Here is a 20,328-nt window from a genome sequence, read left to right as displayed (position 1 = left end):
AAACAGGAGCACACTCAGAAGATTTTCTAGGCAGCCTCTGAGTCACCATTATTACTGAGAATATATTCCCGAGGCCAAGCAACTTTCAGATCAGTGTTAAAATACTGATGAACCGTGACAGCACGAGGACGCTGATGCGGGAATTATACTGAAAAGCTCCTGACTGACCCGGAGAAAATACTGAGGTAGGCCACACACCACAAATCTCCTCTGTGAATATATCAGGCAAGCATTCATTTGTTTTGTATTATTTGAATTCTGCATATTGTATTTTACAACCAGTTACATCTTGTGTAGACTTTTATCTAACACTGTGCAGTCAGTCATCAGTTTTTTACTGACACAAGAGGAGTTAGAGAAGAGAGGGAGACTTAAATTAACTGGAAACCCAAAATCTTTACAAAGTGTGCTCCTTTGATCTTTTTTTTCATATGCTTTACTATCATTTTACTTTAAAAGCAAAATGTATTTAAAACTAGCAATATATTCAATGGCCTCTTATTTAATGTCGTGTTTTGTTATTTTTATGTTATTTGTTAGAACAGAATTAATGCTAACTCCCAAAAGGTTGATTCTGTTCATGTGGACGTAGCGTTTTCAGTGGGAGAAACGTTTCGTCACTCATCCAACTGACTTCTTCAGTCTCAGCTGACTGCAGGTTTCCCAAACCTTATTAACAGTACATTTACACAGTGACTGAAACTAGCACCACTGAATGACCAATGGGCTGTGAGGCCAGTTCCTTGATCATTAATATGCAAATTCTCATGAACATTGATCAACAACTACTGATTAAAGCCCACTGAGCAATGGCAATGAGTACCATTCATGGAGAATTGCTGCAATCACAGCATTGTAAGATAAAGAAAGATGTAACCTCCCCATGATGAGGATTTACACACTCTGGACAGGGAGGAACGCTGGTTTGAGGAGGGAGTCAAGGAGGCCATTTACATGAATCTCTGAATCGCCTAAGGATACATTTTTGTAGATTAGAGAATATTAACTCAAATAGGACTAGAGGGTTAAGTCTAGCGATGTAACTTGGGTTACTCACATCTTGAGACTGTTACAGAAACCCAGAGTACCCAGAGAGCAAATAAGTCAATAGAAAAGATATGTCAAAACTAATGTCGATTACAGAGGACATAAATGAAAAGGCTGTTATTCTCGGGAGGATATGACAAACTAATCTTCTGCTTGCTGTTGACACTGTTTCGGTGAATCGCTCAACAGCGACATCTGCTGGATTTAAAAAGTCATTGCAGGGAACCTGGAGACAGACTGAAGTCTATGTTCATTCACTTTGACATGTGGACAGCAAACGATGAGTAATCCTGTTTAGTTAACCAAGTGATGATAAAGTTCTAACTGGACAAAATAGAATAACACTGAGTAGAACAAAATAATAGGAATGACTAATACGTGCTTGTAAAAGTAGGAGTTCATGTGTATCTGTGTGTGAGGGGATACGACAGGCTTTACGGTTTATTATTAATAATAAAGAAGACGAAGTTTGTGTCGCATTTTGCGGCCAAGGTGACATCCGACAGATATCGCTGGAATTCATTCATGACGAGTGAAACCCGTAAACACACAAACGGCACTGTTAACACGCTCCTATCGTCCTCCTAGTTTCAGTCACGTGATTTGTCTTAAAGCCATACGCGCACCGGTGCGAGGTCTGTGTTTGACACATGCACCGATGCTTCAGTATTGTTTGATCCATCACTGTCGAGTCGAGGCGAGTCGCGCCGAGCCGAGTAAGTGCTAGTGGAAAAGAGGTGTTATTTCCTGATATCGTCCTTTTTATTTCTTTAATTCTGTGTCTTCCTTTTCCTCAGATGAAATACATTAAATGTGTGGTGGTGGGTGACTATGAAGCAGGAAAGACCTGCCTGCTCAATTCCTTCACAACTGACGAGCTTCCCTGTGGAGATTTCCCCACGGTGAGTATCCGAAAACAGCACAGAGTCAAGTGGCTTCCATTCACCAGCTGTGAAACGGCTCAAAAGCCAGCTTGTTATTAACTTAAGGGTGTTCTCTGGAATACTCGGTGTTTGGCTCCATCCTGTCACACAGGAAGTGGTAAATGGTTGTAACTATGTAATCTCTGCAGGTAGAAGAGTGAAAGCAAGGCTCTGTGCAGTCATTGTAATGCTGACACAGGGCTGGACTGGAGATCATTTTTAAGATAAGATAAGATAAGATAACCTTTATTAGTCCCACACGTGGGAAATTTGTTTTTTGTTTTTTGTTGATTAAGTGATTGTCAACTGTATTATATCCGTCAAAGTTACACTTTCGCTATTAGCAATGACTCGTGGTCAGAGTAGCCATTGGTTTTACCTGAAATCTCTCCCTTCCTAATTGTCCCTCCATCTATTTTCTTAACACATGAATTTCATCTTCCTCTGTCTCTTCCTCACTTCTCCACAGCTGGTGCTAGCAGCAGCAGCAGCCTCCTGTGACTGTGAGGTCTCTTTTCTAGTTTTTACTGGTAACAATGTTCATCAGCACCCTGACAGCTAACATTGTCCCTCAGCTTTTCACCACTTCTTCAACACTGAAACTTAAGCTGCGTGAGCGCACAGGTGGGCGAAGGGACAGTGTTGTGCCAAAAAGTGATCACCTGCCAAAAACTGATTTCCAATGTTTCTGTGTGTTTTTTATGTGTAATATCTTTACGTATATTGGTAAATAGAGTTCGGTGAACAGGGTTTACAAAGGGGTTATATATAAAATTTAAAAATTGCCTGTTTTTTATGTATCTTTATAACTCTGTGTTATTGTACTTACATTATAACCAATTCAGTCCTTTTTGTCCACTTAAAATATGTTTACAGAACTATTGTAATATTTGTTGCAGTTTCTGCTGTCGTCTTGGCCAGATTACTCTTACAAAAGACATTTTTAATGTCAGCAAGATTTTTTTTTAACTGCATGAATAAAGGATATATAAAAATCACTGCCAAAAACTGATTGTGGCTTCTACCTTGTTACAGGAATGTTGTTTGTGGCTCAAGATGACTTGATATAATTCGTGTGGGATACATTTGACATATGTTTCACATATTATAGACCAACAAGTTATTTATAGCAGTTTAAATAGGAGCAATCTGTTTTTGGAAAGTACCAGAAATCAGTTTTTGGCAGACAATCACTTTTTGGCACAACACCGGTCGCATTAGGAGATTTGATTGGGCAATCCAGTGTCAGCAATGAAAATGAACGAATGGGCGAATAGGTCAGTCTGTGTTTTGTTCTCTGTGTCCTGTGTTTAGTTTAACTTCCATCAAGGTTCACTGTGTGGCGGGCAGGAATGGGACCAAAACTGAAGGACACTGAAGATATAAAACTCAAAAAACTGTTTTATTATTTATAAGCGCTTACAAAAATGCATCAAAAAAGCAGGTCAGGGGTGCCGGTTTAGATCACTGGGATGAGCAGGTGACCTGTGCTGAGTGGCAGGAAGTGGCCAGCCTGGTTTGGAGTCTGACCCACAGCTCTTTGGTGCATTTCTTTCCTTTCTCTTTGTCACTCTTTATTGAAAGGGCCAAAAAGATTTTTTTTTTTTTTTTTATATTTTAAAGCAAAGAATGCTTCTTAGAAAATGCGTGACAAGGGAGGACAAAACAAAGAACAGAAACAAAATGAGGGGTTAAATACACAAGAGGAGATGAGGGCAGAGTGGAGACGCCTTGGGCAAAACTGAACATAAAGCACATGAGACGAAAGACTATCAAAATAAAACGAGATGTTATAGAACACGGAAACAGAAGAACGCAAAGACAGAAGGGAAACCAACACGGAGAGAAGACTGACATCATACATGAGACACAAAACACAGAGATGAAACTAGGACAGACTGGAAGAGAAAGGAAACTGTCATCTGAAGACCATAGAAAACAAAACTGAAAAGCACTAGGAAATAATATAATACTCACAAGCATGAACTTGAACACAGATCACATCTTAAATCCAAAAGAATAAATCACGAGCACACAAACTCAAAACACTGGGTCAAAGATGCAGGACCATGACGACTTCCTCCCAAATCATTATGTTAGTTTCCCTCAGCTGTGCTCCTACTTGTTTCCTCTCCCCTCGTTATCTTGTAAGTATTTTTTGTCTCCCCCTGTCCTTTGTCACGTCCTCCTTCATGGTCCTGTGTCTCCCTGCTCCGTGTTTCAGAGTTTTCGGTTTCCCTTTTCCTGCCCTGCTTCTGTGTTGGCCTTTTGTATTCTGTTAAAGCAACAGCACTAAAGCTCTTTTTCCATTAGTACCTATTTGTATCGGCTCGACACGGCACGACTCGCCTCGTTTTCCATTACAGTGGAGTACCACCTAATGCGCGTGGGGTTATTAAAGCAACGCGCTGAGAGTCTCACGATGTGATTAGCACTAGAAGTCCCAGAGAGCAGCCATTTGGCTTTTCTACCTTTAATATGCGACACAAACGCCACAAAAAAGGCGGACGTCGAGGCAACGATCTACCTGCTGCACAGTCTGTGGCTTTTTTTTAGACTCGAGAACCACAATGTTGTTTTTTGGTGACATGCAGTCTTCTGACGTCACATTTTCAGGTCGCCTTGGATTGCCCAAAACCCCATGGAGTAGGTATTTAAAAAGTAGCTTGTTAAGTCTAATTGTTGAATGTTGTCATTGTGTTTCTTAAATTTGTAAAGTCTTAGTTCAAGCAGTAGGATCAAAGCCATTCCTTTGATCCTGACCACCTCTCCAACCACTCTGTGCTGGGGGAGGTTTTATTGTAGATACATCCTATCTCCCACAAAACGCTACGTCCAGATGAACAGATTCAACTTTTGGAGAATTACTTTCCTGGATGATTGAGAATGCATCAAGACATCCTATCTGACAGATCTGTTTCATTGTGTTGTAAGCTTCCTGCTTTTATGACCCTTTTGGTCAGCAGGAGGACACACAAATGCACCCCCATGACACACACACAGTGCCTTGTCTTTGTAACCAAGGGGGGGTTTATGAGGGGAGGTGCTTGTGCAAACTTGTAACTGTTTTTCCTAATAAAAGGCAGCGAGCGGAGGTCAGGGTCATTTTGTGGTAGGATTCGAAGTGCGTTCCTGAGATACCGACGAGGCCTCCCTTGCGCAAGTAAATCGATCGACCGCTGTTGCCTTGTGTTTTTCCTTCACGAGAATAAGTCTCTAAACTAGCGGGGCATGTGGAAACACAGACCCAACAAGCTGGTACCAGGTACTATGACCTACAGGAAAAACCCTGAAAACACAAGTAGGTACTAATGGAAAAGGGGCTTAAGAATGATTTTGAGTTCTTTCCTTCTTCCTTCTTGCCACACAGCCTTACCTTGACAAAAACAAACACAGTGTTCACCTTACGGCTCTTCACCTAAATTGTGCTCAGTGTCAAGGTCACATTCGTTACCTGGGCAATAACCTGTGAATTGTGATGGACTGTTAGCTGGATGAGCTACTACATCACTGCCACTCTTTATTGCTTATTGCCTCATTGATTGTATAAATATGCACCATCTTGTTCCTGCCTCTATCTTCCTGTTGTTATTAACTATCTAACAACTTGATGTCAGTGCTGTAGTTGTATCTTAAACCTTTAAGTCATCAGGCCTTAAGTTGAATAACCAGAGTGTCCTCTCTAATCTCCCAGCTGTGCCCTGCATACTTTCTTTAATCTTTGCTTTGTGTTGAGCTGTTTCATGCCAGTGCTGGCTCTTGTGGTGGTGTTTCCTGTCACTCAGCTAACAAATAACCACCGCAGTAAGAAAACAGGTCACCTGTAATATTGTTTTTCCAGAGTATTTCTGACTGTTGTTTCACGCCATAACTAAAACGTAGCATACAGTTGAGAAGGAGTACATATAAATACATTTAAAAACATGCTCTAGTGTACACGTATGTTTTCCTCCAGTTCTTTTCGATGCGCCTGCAAGATAACCAAAAATGTGGACGACAAATTGAAATGCCTTAAAACTAGAAGTGCTACCATTTGGAAGTCAAAGCCAAAATCACAGTACTGTACTTTTGGTTTCTGTGTTTGTTTTTTTAGTTTTAGTAACCATAATAAGTGAAAATTGTCGCTCCAGAAAAACCCGTTTGATCTGCTGGCAGTTATCTTGAAAACAAGATGATAATGATCAAAGGATTGGTCAATGGAATTCATTTCACTGCAAAGCTTTTGTTTTGGTAACACAAAACATCTCTTTAGTTTACAGTGGTGCGTTCTTACCTCTCACTAAAAAAATCTAACTCACTCGATGTTCAGTTCCCACCAAAACCACTAAAGAGAGCCTTTCAGCCAAGGATGTCAATCTAAAGGAAGTAGCAGTCAGAACATTTAGGCTGTGCGTGACCACGATGTTGGCATGTGACCAATGTATGAATTGACTTCGTGTCTATTGCTATCATATTTTTATGCCATCGCCTTCTGATGGGTTGCCCTACGCAGACAAAAGTTTTGAGCACAGTCAGGTTTCCTTTTCTTTCTTGCAAATCGTATAGTTTGGGCTCGAGCCGGTGACCTTGAAACCTCCTTCAGTAGATCTGTGATAGATCTCATCATGCATCGAGTAGTTCTCCTTTAGTCAGCTTTGTCACCCACTATTTGTTTTTGCACCACTCTGCATTTAACCTCTTAAGCACCCAATGCGGTCTCCTCCCTTTTGCCCTCGTATCTGGGGACATGGGTGCTTAAGAGGGTAATCATTAGTTATTATTAATCTCTGCATCTCACTGAGCCTGGTTCTGCCTGAGGTTTCTACCTATTTAAACAGAGTATTTCCTTCCCAGTGTCTCCAAAGCTCTTGCTCATAGGTCATCAGATTTTTTTTTTTTTTTTGGTGGGGGGTTCAGTTTTCTCTGTAGTGTTGCAGGGCCTCTTGCAGTATAAAGTGTAGTGATGATGTGATGAAGCCCTGTGAATGTGTCAAATCTTTCCGGCAGATTGCTTCTCCTAGAGCAGGGCTGTCCAACTCCAGTCCTCGAGAGCTACCGTCCTGCAGCTTTTAGATGCATCTTTGTTCTGACACACTTGAATCAGATGAATGGCTTGTTATCAGGCCTTTGCCAAACTCGATGGCATGCTGAAGAGGTAATCCAACCATTTGTTTCATCTGTGTTGGAGTAGGGATGGATCTAAAAGGTGCAGGACAGTAGCTCTCGAGGACTGGGATTGGGCACCCCGTCACACCGTTCAACGGCTCATTTGGAAGTACTGACATCTACTGGTCATTTGTTGTACAGCAGCCCTGCCATGATAATACATGTGGTCTACATAACAGTCGCTATATAAACGTATTGATGTATCAATTGCAGAATACCCATATGAGGTCCTGTATAATATAAATATATACATACACACTCACCCCTCACTAACCATCCTCTTTGAGACTGATTTAAGACTTATGTCATTATTGATATCATGTCAAAATGTTCCGTATATGCTGATATTTTTTTGTGCAAGATCGTGATAATCCTCAGAGTCACCTCAGATCCAGTTCACACAGAAAATTAATTTCTGTCTTTTCAACAGCTCACATCACAGAACGCAGCAGTCACGTCATTTCAGAGAAACGGCCTCATTTATCTTTGGTCTATGACATTCTGAGAAATGATACGAGCCCAGCCACGGGCTTCATTTCGACATGTCCCCTTTACTCGACACAGGCCTCACTGAAGCCCTGAGCACACTGTTGTTGTGACCAGTGTTACATAAATTGAATTGAATAGAACAGAAGAGCCAGTATAACGTAACAGCTATAGCTTTGAATTTAGAGGATCTGCTGGAGATCAGTACGAGCTGGAGTGCTGCCAGGCTTGTCATACAGAGGGAGAACCCTGCTGTCTGCTCCCTCTCGACAGCTATATTCTTACACTATATGCTCAGTTATTATAGTGACTTTGTGCTAAAGACCTGGCAGGTTGCAGACCACTGAGTATCTGATCCAACACTGCTCAAGATCTACTTACAGTTCTGTCAAAACGAAAGGTCAGCGATTCAATCTCTGGCTCCTCTAGTTCATGGGTGTCCTTTGTCAAGATGATGAACCTCCAACTCACTCTGACGCATTTATGTGAGTGTGTGGAACGTATGAGCACCTTTAAGGTTTAATAAGAGTGGGAAACTTTTCATCTATTTATGGCACTTAAACAAAACTTGGTCAGATTTCACCAGTTTATTCTGTCAACATCCACAAACATGTTTTGTTTCAGCAGTGTAATATTTTTACATTTGCATGTTTAACACTGCAACTACACTGCTTTGGTTCAGCTCCACAGACTAACTGCGACGACACTCGTTTAGGGGTTTAACTAGTCCAGATGTCTACTTCCAGTTTTGTTTGGAGTACACCTGCAATCAAAGTTTTTCACAGGTTTACTTTCTTTTTCTTTCTGTTTCCTCACTCCTTGCCTTCTGCCTTCCAGTCGTTTGCTACCTGTGTGATGACAGTGATGATCAATGACGAGAAGTTCTGTCTGCAACTGTGTGACACTTCAGGTAAAAAAATACACATAAACTGAAACAAAACAGATACTAATAGCAACAGCTGTAGCATATTTATAGTAGTAGCAGTATTTCCTGTAATGTTCTGAGCTGCTGGTGATGGATAGGATCCTATAGAAATTTGAAATCTTGCTACACTGTCTTCAACCTTTCAATCAAAACAAGGTGAAAATCTCCAGAAAAAAGTTCCTTATGAAATCTTTATTTTTGGACTGCAGCACTTATGAAATACAAACAGTTATCTGGCAACAGCTGTCAATCAAAGCAGCCATGCCACTAGCTTTAAGCCTCACCAGCATCTTGATGGGTGATTTAGAAAAACATTACCCACCATAGAGAATAAAACCGTGTCTTGTGTCAGGTTGAGAATGTAATTATTTCTGCTGTAAAGTTGGACATGTTAACATGTGGATTTAGCCCCAGGTGGATATTAAAGGAACTGCAGTGTTTCTTTTTTCACTTTCACACCAGCTTCATTATTCAGCCCCGGAGATAACTGATTAAATTTACCTTGCTTTGGTTGCACTGTTTGTTGCTGATCTTTTTTGTGTGTCTGCCTCTGCAGGTCAGGAGGACTACGATAACATACGACTTAACACGTACACCGGCACCGACGTCTTCCTTGTCTGTTTCTCTGTCGTATCACCCTCAACCTTTGAGAACGTCACAGACAAGGTTCGTTTAGATGGTTTGTGTGTTTTATTTCTAATTTGATGCTCATTCATGTTCTTCACTTTAATTACTTCCATAACTTAAAATATAATGAGCCAAACTCTGAGGATAAACACACACAGAGCAGAGATCGTTAGGGTTGCAGTGAAACCGCATCAAACCTTTAGCTTGTCTTTTGACAGTGGGTGCCAGAGATTTTACGCTGCTGTCCAAAGACGCCATTCCTGCTGGTTGGGACTCAGGTGGATCTGAGAAATGACAAGAACACCCTGGAGCAGCTGATCAAGAAGAAAAAACAAGCCCTGACCTTTGAGAGTGGAGAGGAACTGGCTCATCAGCTGAAGGCCGTTAAATACATGGAGTGTTCGGCTCGGACTCAGGTACAGAGAGAGAAAAATAAGTCTGCTGGTGTCTTGGTATCCATACATTTTGGGCAATAAGAATAAAAGAAATGTGAGCATCATCATTACTCACAGAGTCACAGGAAATCTTTACACTTAATAAAAAGGCATCAAAAGCCACGTGTCAAAACCTAGTGAAAGTAAAAAATAACTACAAAACATCTCTGTTTGGAGTCCTGGTTACATACTCCTGATATATCTAAAAGAATCACCACATGGTGAACATGCGCCCATTATACGACATCTACCAACTTAAAACAGAATAGATCAGCAAAGCATGGTGAATTTACCGAGCATAATGTTTAAAATTGCAACATAAACTAAATAAATAAGATAAAAAAAATTACAAATAACAAAAATTAAAGATCATAACAAAATTTTTAAGTATGGCTCAACATATTTGAGTAAAATACTGGCCTGAGTGCTCTATGACTCTAATACCCGCAGCACCTCACCCAGAAGGCTTTGGCATCCCCTCTCTGTGGGTGAGCCCAGACCCTACAGGGGAAGCTCATTTCCACTGCTTGCATCTGCAGCCACTGCCCTACAAATCAGTCTGCCAGCCTCCTGCTCCACTCGCCTCACCCCTGTTCTTAGGCAGCAGCTCCTCTCCCATTTCTAACTGAGAACCATGGCCTTAGTTGCGAGCTGCAGTTTATCATGCAGTGAAACCAAAAGAACCAAAGCATCCTCAGCAGAGAAAGAGGAAACCCTCTGTGCATAAAAATTAATAACAATTATGAACAGAACCTTTCTCAGAGTGACACTGAAAAACTAGTTCATGCATGTATTACTTCTAGGCTAGACTACAGTAATTCGTTACTATCAGGATGTCCTAAACTCCCTGAGAAGGCTTCAGTACTCTTGCTGCAGGGACTAGAAAGAGAGAGCATATTTCTCCTGTATTGGCTTCCCTTCATTGGCTTCCTGTTAAATCCAGAACTGAATTCAAAATCCTGCTCCTCACATACAAGGTCTTAAATAATCAGGCCCCATCTTATCTTAATGACCTTGTAGTACCATATCACCCTATTAGAGCACTTCACTCTCACACTGCAGGCTTACTTGTTGTTCCTAGAGTATTTAAAGGTAGGATGGGAGGCAGAGCCTTCAGTTTTCAGGCCCCTCTTCTGTGGAACCAGCTTCCAGTTTGGATTCGGGAGACAGACAATATCTCTACTTTTAAGATTAGGCTTCAAACTTTCCTTTTTGCTAAAGCATATAGTTAGTGGTGGATCAGGTGACCTTGAAACCCCTCTTAGTTACACTACAATAGGTCGAGGGTGCTGGGGGATTCCCATGATGCATTTAGTGTTTCTTCTTCACTCACTATGGGTTTATATGCCTCTCTGGATTGAATAATTAGTTATTATTAATCTCTGTCTCTCTTCCACAACATGTCTTTTGTCCTGTCTTCCTTCTCTCACCCCAATTGGCCAAGGCAGATGGCCCCGCCCCTCCCTGACCCTGGTTCTGCTGAAGGTTTCTTCCTGTTAAAAGGGAGTTTTTCCTTCTAACTGTCATCAAAGTGCTTGCTCATAGGGGGTCAAATGACTGTTGGGGTTTTCTTTGTATTCTATGTACTTTGTATTTCTCTGTTTTCTTTGTATTATTGTCAGGTCTCTACCTTACAATATAAAACTGCCACGCACCTTTGAATATGTTCAGAGGATAAATACTTGATGCAGTGTGTTCAAGGACCAGGATAAAAACTGCCTTTCTCTTCCTGAATCTGAGGTTTGACCAGTGCATTTCAAGGAAGGAACAGTCTGTGGCAAACAGGGGAGCCACCTCCCCAGTCCGCCAGCCCAGAGGCGCAGAGGCACGTCAGCAGGACTGCAGAGACCATCATGATTTCTCACATCTTAGATTTTCCTTGTAGAGTATCAAAAGAAACAGTTTATATTCACAATATTTCCTGTTTATCTTGATACTCTGCTAGGAAAACAGGAAATAGATCTCTTTTGATCTGATAGCTCCTCCACCTCTTGTTAAATTTGAGTGTCTCTTTCTGTCTCGTTTACAGGAAGGAGTGAAGAAGGTGTTTGAAGAGGCCATCCTGGCAACTCTAAATCCTACAGATAAAAAATCCACTTACTTCTGTGTTCTGCTATAAATGGAAAAGTAGAAGGAGAAGTAGAAGAGGAAAAGAGGGTTTAGGAGGAAGAAAAGGAGGTGGACCCGGAATCATTAAGTTAGGAAGAGAATTAACAGTTTTACAGCAGTAATCTTTTGCCTGCTATGGACCGTTTTCCCTCCTCCATTTGGGATGGAGGCTGCACAGCATCCTGGTGAGGCCGAAGAATTGCTGCTTTTCTGGATACTGTGACAATGTTGAACTGTGCTAAACTTCCACATCTCTAAAAGCACAATATACATTTTAAATGATTTAATAGGTAATAATTTTTTATTATATTTATTTACTTGTTTATTTCATATATAAATGATTATATTTTTAGTTGGCTGGTTACTATTTTTGATTGTTAGAGAACTGAGTCGTGTTTTCTTTGTGGTGAATGACAATAAAGAATCCTTGAATCCTTTAAACTGTACATTGTAAAGCCTCTCTTAAATTATCTGAATTCAGTTCCTGATTAGAGCTAAACATTTAAAAGTGCTTAATACATTTGACGCATTTAATACTCGATACATGAGATACATCCAGACACACATCCCTGCTTTTGTCTCTGGGAGCTGTTAAATCAGGGTTCTTGAACTTTTTCCTGCCTAAATAAAAGTCAGGCTTTCTCCTTTCTGACCAACAGACTGAGAGTTAATTTGGCCTAGAGCTTTGATCATCATGTATTTTTCATCACTATGTCATTACATTTTCTTTTATTAAAAATGAAAAAGGTTATTTTTTTTAAAGTTCCTCTCTAATAATGTCTGAATTAATTTACTGATTATAAGTAAACATTTGAAATGTGTTTAATTCAATCTGCAGATCAAATGTTCCCTACATGAGAGTGGACACGTGGTTTACGTCTGCAGAGCAGATGCAGTGTCCACTCACAGAACTCTAGGGGGAGCTGCTCCACAGGTTTTCAGTGAGCCCTGGTTGCTCTGGTATGTAAATGACCTGGGTTCATTTTGATTGGCAGACTAAAATGGATCCTTCAGACCAACATGGCATGGAGGCTGAGACCCGCTCGCTCCTTTGTCTGACTAACAGCAGCAGCCAGGCGTGAACCAGATGGAAAAGAAAAAATTAATTAGCCCTCCATTCACAGCACAGCCCGATCTCTCTCTCCTACTCTCATCCTCTTCTTCAATGCCTTCTCCCATCAGCCTTTTCTCCGTGCGTCTTTGTGTCTTTTGTCTGAGCCTTTGAGGTCTTTGTGTTCGAGTCCTCTCAGCTCATATAAAAACTTGAGTCATCATCCTTTCGCAACAGTTTCTAACCACAGTGATCACTGATACAAACTGCAGAGCAACATGTTTACAGTTGTCTTATGTAGAGCTCTACCCTCATCATGTTCGAGACATAAACCACTCAAATGAGCTTAAAGGCCATTTATCAGATCTCATTTAATACATTGTTATATGCAGTTACACCTCTGGATAAAAATAACCTGAACACAATCCCATACACATAAAAAAAATGCAGATTTTTATTCACTGAAAAACTTTCAAGTGAGAGTTTTAAAAAAGTGAGGAAATAGAAAAAGTAGAAAATCTGTATATAAAATGTTGGTTTTCAGGCTTATATGCAGAAATGTGTCCTTGTTGTGCAGATGATAATAAATAAAAAGTGATTTCACAGCAGGTAGTTTGCAAAGTGGTAAAAGATGAATTCATACTCATTTAAATCCATTTAAAGTATCTGGAGTAAAAGTACTTATCATGCAGAATAATGTACATGATATTAATGGCTTTATATGATACAGGGGCTAAATACGGCCTGAGGGTCAGAGATGGCCTGCAAACCAACATCAATAAGATGCAACAATATGTCAAGAGGAGTGACAACAGTGAGTCTGCACTGCTTTGACTCAGCAAACTTTGCTCTGGCTCATATCAGTCCTTTGGCAAGAGGGAGCTGTATTGCAGTTGTAAATAAATGTAAGGGACAGAGACTGGTGAAAAAACTGTCATTTACAGGAAAGTATTACAACGATGAGACTTCATGTGGAAGCTGCAACAATGTGTGGAAACTAAGTTTGGTATCTTTCTTTGTCTGTAGTTAATAAGGACAAAGTTAATACATTTGCAAACATGCAGCAAGATTACAGAGAGGCAGAGCGATCTCAGAGTATCACCTGATGAATATGAGTAGCTGCCAGCATGGAGGTGAAGGGGGCTACCTTTGTAGACTTCTAACGCTGGAGATTTTTTATCCCCTCTAGTGCATGGCCCTTTTTCTTACCTTAAGGCTGGTGCCACCTCATTTTCCCCTTTGTGCACTCACCTGTGCACCAAAGTGCTTTACAGAAGACAAAGTTATTATTTGGTGTTTTTAAAAAAAAATGTTGCTTAGAATTTTTACATTGCAATGTGAGTGCATCACTTTAATTTAGATGCTATTAAGTATAGTATACAATGTAACCATAAAAACAGAGATCAAAAGAATGAAAAAAGAGATAAAAGCCCTTCATACCTGAGCTTTTATGTGCTTCTGATCAGTTTGTTTACTGATTTTTTTTTTAGTTCAGGTTTAATCAAAATGATAATGGGCTTTGTCAGATTTGCTAGCATTTCATTTGTTTGTGGACGTGCTAGACTTCTGTACACCATGAAACTAAATGACAGCAATGTTTTTATTTAGAGCTAGTCTTCATATTAGAATTACAGTGAAACATTTAACTTAGGCCGACCTAGTATGATTTGCCTTATTACTCGTCTCATACCTTTACAGTGATGGATGCTCCTGGTCAGAGGTTGGTGTATATACCAGCAGCTCGAGAGAACCAAAAGGTCAGACTTCAGACTTGTCTAAACTGTCAATTTTAGGCATTTTTTCTACTCTTGGCTCTGTATGATGTCAATGAAAGTCTTAGAAACCCCACCCACCTGCTGTTATATAAGGAAACTGTCATGGTCCCAGGACTTCTGACCTGATGTTTTGAGTTTTGACATTCTGTATTAAGTTCATTTGTATTCTTAAGATCCCTAAGTTTTCTGTTCAGTATTGTTTATTAGATTCCCCCCCTGTGTTGTCCTCTGTGTCTCCCTCGGTGTGACCGTGGATGTAGTGATTTGAGTTACTGTGCTTTGCTTCCACTCCTTGTGTCCCGTGTTTTCCTCTTTCCATCGTGTTCTCCCTCTCTGCCTCTCTCGGCTATCTCTGTGTACTTTCTGTGTTATGTTTAAGGTCCGCGTCTTGGCATCAGCATTTTCAGTTTCGTGTCCTCCCCGCTCTGTCATGTGTAATTGTCCTCGGCTGTGTTCCCCGTGTGCTTCCACTGCCCTTGTTACCTTCTGTGTATTTATATCAGCGTCCCCCTCTGTTCCGTGTCATGTCGTCCCTCATGCTGTGTGATCCTTTGTGTGTCTCTCTGTGGAACTTTAGGTTATATTTTCCCAGTCTAGTTCAGTTCATCATTAGTTGTATCATTTTCCTGAATCTACAATAAACTGCCTTTTTGAGTTGATTCCCATGTTGCGAGTCCTGTATTTTGAGTCCAATCTCTTGCCTGCACACAGCGATTCATGACAGAATCCACCAGTATGAATTTTTCATGTGTAATGGCGATACATGACTTTGATCTTCTCTGGGATAGCACAGCATTGCAGTGGTTTCTGTGCAGAGTTTGCATGTTTTCCCTGTATCTGCCTTGATATTCTCCAAAGTAGATGTATTTGCATTTATATAGTCACATTTAGTCACATTTTAACCACACATTCATCCCGCGTGTTATTCTGTACACTTCAAACACTTTATCTACATCACATTCATGGCCACCTTAGAATGAGCAACTAACCTAACCCGTGCATGTCCTTGGACTGTGGGAGGAAGCCAAAATACCCACACAAGCATGCGGAGAACATGCAAACTCCACACAGAAAGCCCAGGAACCAGGAATGTGTGGTTAAATGTAAGACTAGAAAAGTATTTTGTAATTGTGCAGATATCACAAAATAAACCAGAACTGAACTGAATAGATCAGCTAACTGTGACCAATATTGGACTCGAACATTGGATAGAACTCTCTGTTTGTAAATAGCAACCATTCATAAGAGATTTGTCTTAAAGGGGAAGTTCTGCAACAGCTTGTTTCATACAACAAAATAGATGAACTGAGACGATAAATAAGGATTATTTTTGTAGGCCATCCAAAGCTACTCTAATACAAACAGAGCTGAAAAAATTAGTAGACCTTAAATTTACTGACAATTGATCGTTTATCTTTTTAACTTTGATAACTAAAACCAAGTTTTTGTGAGTGGAATAACTGCAGCTCAGTATCGTTGTAGGTAAAATAAAATCAAATATTTTTTAAATTAATAATTTGCACATCACTTTTGACTTTAGCTGGGTTGTACAGTGAGCGCTGCCTTTCTTCTTCAGGTATTCTGAAGTTTTTGTTCATATTTTGTAAACACAGCAACTTCTCATCCAAACTTTTTTTTTTCCCATTTTCAGAGAATTTAAGTCCCGATGAAAGTGAAAACCCACATCAAACTGTCTCCGGATCAGTTTCACTTTTACTTTGAAGAACTTGATGATTTATTGCATTTGTGTGGCGGCCATCTTGCCTCTGACACTTTGACTGCTGTCTGTCCCAAAGTGCCTCTCTCACTGCCGCTACTGCTTGGTAGTGTGGCTGGTGAATATTATTGGATGTCCATCTGACCTCATTATAAGTGTGTTGCTATGGGCAACCAGCATGGAGAACAAGGAGGGGAGAGAGAGAGAGAGAGAGAGAGTTGCATCATGGGATAGAAACCTGACCTCTGCCTGTTTTTTGTTTTTTTTTTTCTTCTTCTTCTTCTCTCTGTGGACGCACATGTGCAGCCATGCACACACGCACACACACACGCACAAACACACACACACACACGGTTTGTTTAAACATAGATACATAAAAGAGGAGGAGGAGAAACATAACGTCCGTTTACTGCTGAATGTAAAGAAAAAACCACAAGACTCATGATAAACTTGCACACAGTCGACACTTTTGTTGAAGGAAACCAGCACTGTTTGTGGTTTGTCAGGTTCATTTACACCATGCAAAATATAGCTAAGAGAGGTGAGTGATGTGTACATTGTTACAACATGACTAAAGTTTCTAATAGTGAGGTCAGTGTATGCACAAGGCCAAAAACTCAGGCTTGAAACTGATCTGAACACTCAGTTTTATGTTTAGATGAAGTTATAAAGAGGGAAATCTTGGATTTCCGAGGGGCAGCCAATCAGAAGACTTAAAACATAAAACATAAATCTAAACATTTTGAATCTGGATGTCAGGAGCGCAGGGTGGATCAGATTGTGAAATAGAGGGACGCCGCGTGTTTTTATTTCTCCCCACTGACCATTTCTTATTGTTTATATTATTGTTTCTTATTGTCACTGCTGCGTTGGTTCCCAGTGGTGTGTCCAGTGCAAAGTCCAGGTGTGCTTTTGGCTTTTGTGTCAACCATACATCACTCTTTGAACTGCTTAGAGAGTAACGAACAAGGTTGAAATTAGCACATTTCAAAGGGTCTTATTGATAACAAGGAGGTAAAACAGATCGTTCTCAAGCGCGGTGCGAACCACAGCTAATTAAATAGTCGCTGTTATAGTCGGTTCAAACGAGCTATTAAAAGTCCCTTCATCTGACAAAATAGAAATAAAAGAAGAACTGAAGAGGTTTCAGATGACAGTTATATTCTCGGTGTTGTAATGTGTGTATTTTTATATTATATGCCAATAAAGCTGCTTCTGTTTTTGAGTTTTATGTTTCAACGTGTGTGTGTGTGCGTGTGTGTGTGTGTGTGTCTGTGGGCTTTGTGCCTACGCGTGGGTTGTGATTTAAACAATATTACCTAAGTGTTTAGTGTGTGTTAAAATTTTGTGCTTGTATTTAATTTTTTTGGCCTCTTTATTGTACTTACACCAGCGATACCATGTAGTGTATCGGTGCTGTAGTGTTATTGAACCACATACCTTGTGCACGTTTATTCATCCATATCATGTTTGCATATAAAGTTTGGTGTATTTTTGTACATCTTTCCAAATATTGTGTTTCTATCGTTTTATTTTGAGTGTTTACCTTCAGATTTTATTGTTACAAAAAAACATGTGTGTCTGTGTTATAGTGATTTCATGTTGGTGTGTCTAATTTTTGTCTGCACTCAGGTGTATTTTTGCACTATTTTTACATCTTTCTATTTGGTGTGTTTCGTTTTCTCTTTGATGGAGTACATGTTGGTCTATCCACAGTGCATTTCATTTTGTGTTTCCATGTTTGTGTCTCCTGTTTTTTAATTCATCTTCCATGTTTCTTTGTGTCTAGTTCTTTATCTTTACTCCATACTTCCTCGTTTTTGTGCTCACATGTTAAATCTTGCGTCTTTCTTTGTGTCTGTGCCTCCATATTCTTGCTCATGTGAGTCATTATTTATGTGCAGTGTACTTTTTTATGGGTGTGTGTGTCTGTGTCTGGGTGTGTACATGCGGCTGCATGTGTGTGTGTGTGTGTGTGTGTGTGGATACGAACCCGTCGGCCTGTAATTTTGTGTGTGTGTGTATGTGTGTGTGTGTGTGCGTGTGTGCGTGGGAGGTGTATATATGTGGGTTTGTGGAATGTTTGTGTGTTTATTTCTGTATGAACTATCTGCAGACACACTGCTGTATGTGTGTGTGCGTGTGTGTTCATATGCAGTATACAGTGAGATACACAGACACAGAGATTGCCTTCATCTCTGACATAACTGGTTACCATGCATACTGTGCGACTCTGACTATTATGGGGTGTTCTTTGTTTTGTCACGACGTGCCCTGGTATGGAATGGGAGGGGGGAAGGGATCAGGGTGTGTGTTGGCGTGCACAAGTGTGCGCGCGCGAAATATGTGTGTGTTTGGGGGAGTGTTGCAGGGAAAGCGTGTCGGGTTTGTGTATGTGTGTGTTGAGCAGAAGATTGTGTGGGGGTTGGGCGTGCGTGTCTGCGCAGACGTGTGAGCTTATAATAAGTGCATGAGAGAGAGAGAGAGTGAGTGCACGCATATGTGTTTGAGAAGGTAAGATAAAATGGCAGCTCCTGTGTGTGCGTGCGCAAGGCTGATTGTAAAGTTTACTTTTGCTCCTTTCACACCCAGAAGTCAGTTTATACAGTCGTAATTACCCTGTTTTTGATATTTTGGCTCCTCATTTTCCTCCTGAATTTAGTTAATCCAGGAGTGTGGGGGTTTGGATATATTCAAAAGGTGACCCTTGATTGAATTCAAATCAAATGAAATCAGCACTAATTCACAGCAGCAGTCAAAGACCCTTCAGTATTACAGAGAAAACCTCAACTATTAGAGCAACTAGAATGAACGAATACTTGGTGATGGCAGGGAGGAAGAAATCCATTTTAACAGGAACAAACCTCCAGCAGAACAAGAGAGGGGGAGTCATCTATATAACAATAACTATGGAAGAGGGAAGATCAAATTAATGACACGGGGAGTGAAATAATCAGAATTGGGGTTTTTTACCCTGTTTTCTTATATATTGTGCTTTGTTATCATATATTTATTTATTTAATGTTTACAGGTCTCTGTTTTTGCTTCACTCATAGTGTTTCCTCTCTTCGGTTTCTGATGGGCTCAGCAGTGATTTTTGTCTTTACGTATGAGAGAAAGTGAAAGAGAGAGAGGCTATGCTGTTGTTGTGTTTGCTTTAAGTAATTTGGGCTGCAAAGTTGTATGAAAAGTGCTATACAAATAAAGTTTTCATTGATTTGATTGATTGAAAAGAATTAAGAAGAGAAGAAATGATAAGTGTATTATGGAAAGTACCTCAGCAGTCTGAGCCTGCATCAGCATAACCAGGGGAGGGTTCAGGGTCATCTGATCCAGCCGTAACTATGAGCTTTATCAAAAGGGAAAGTTTAAGCCTGATCTTAAAAGTAGAGACAGTATCTGCCTTGTGAATCCAAACTGGAAGCTGGTTCCATAGAAGAAGGCCTGAAAGCTGAAGGCTCTGCCTCGCATTCTACTTTTAAATATCCTAGGAACCACAGCTAATCCAGCAGTCTGAGAGTGAAGCACTCTCTGTGATTATATGGTACGATGAGGTGTTTATGATGGCGTCTCATCATTCACATATTATCAAAAGAAGGATTTTGGTCCAGTGATGAGAGGAATTGTTTTTGTGACATTACACTGAGTCCATTGGATTTTTCTGAAGATATTGTTTGTCTTTATCAGTCATTCAATTGTTGATTCTGGAAGTTGTGATCAGTTAATATCAGTTATTACATAGTCCCTCTCACACACATCTGACATCACGCATATATGGCGTGACTCGCATTAATAGATTTTGCTTTGTTTTTTAAAATTTTCACTCTTTAATGTGTCTTTACAAAAGAAATTACTTACTTATTTTTCATGAAGTTCCAGCTGGCATTAAATATACAGACTGTAATGTTTTGTTTTGTTTTCAGCATTATGTAATGTTGCTATTGTTATTATAACTGTTGATATTTCTCTTTACATCCTCGCCAGGCTACTATAAAGAAAAAGGTGTTTTATTTACTTACTTAACTGGTATATAAAGTTTACCTGTCTCACTACACCATCTCCTGGTACAAACTGGTATTACAAGAAAGT

General features: G+C 40.2%; 1 protein-coding gene across 1 annotated transcript; it reads left to right on the top strand.

Annotated features, from left to right (window-relative positions):
* The first annotated feature begins 1,702 nt into the window (after positions 1-1,702).
* LOC134619739 (cell division control protein 42 homolog) lies at positions 1,703-11,955 on the top strand. The gene is made up of 6 exons (XM_063465571.1): positions 1,703-1,763; positions 1,845-1,949; positions 8,439-8,511; positions 9,083-9,192; positions 9,372-9,569; positions 11,617-11,955. Exons 2-6 carry the CDS (start codon positions 1,845-1,847, stop codon positions 11,704-11,706), a joined length of 576 nt encoding a protein of 191 aa, XP_063321641.1. The 5' UTR covers positions 1,703-1,763; the 3' UTR covers positions 11,707-11,955.
* Positions 11,956-20,328: the final 8,373 nt, after the last annotated feature.

This window comes from Pelmatolapia mariae, linkage group LG22 (assembly GCF_036321145.2).
Source record: "Pelmatolapia mariae isolate MD_Pm_ZW linkage group LG22, Pm_UMD_F_2, whole genome shotgun sequence".
Classification (NCBI taxonomy): Eukaryota; Metazoa; Chordata; class Actinopteri; order Cichliformes; family Cichlidae; genus Pelmatolapia; species Pelmatolapia mariae.
The sequence above is the reverse complement of the archived record's forward strand: the minus strand, read 5'-3'. Positions and strand labels throughout refer to the sequence as shown.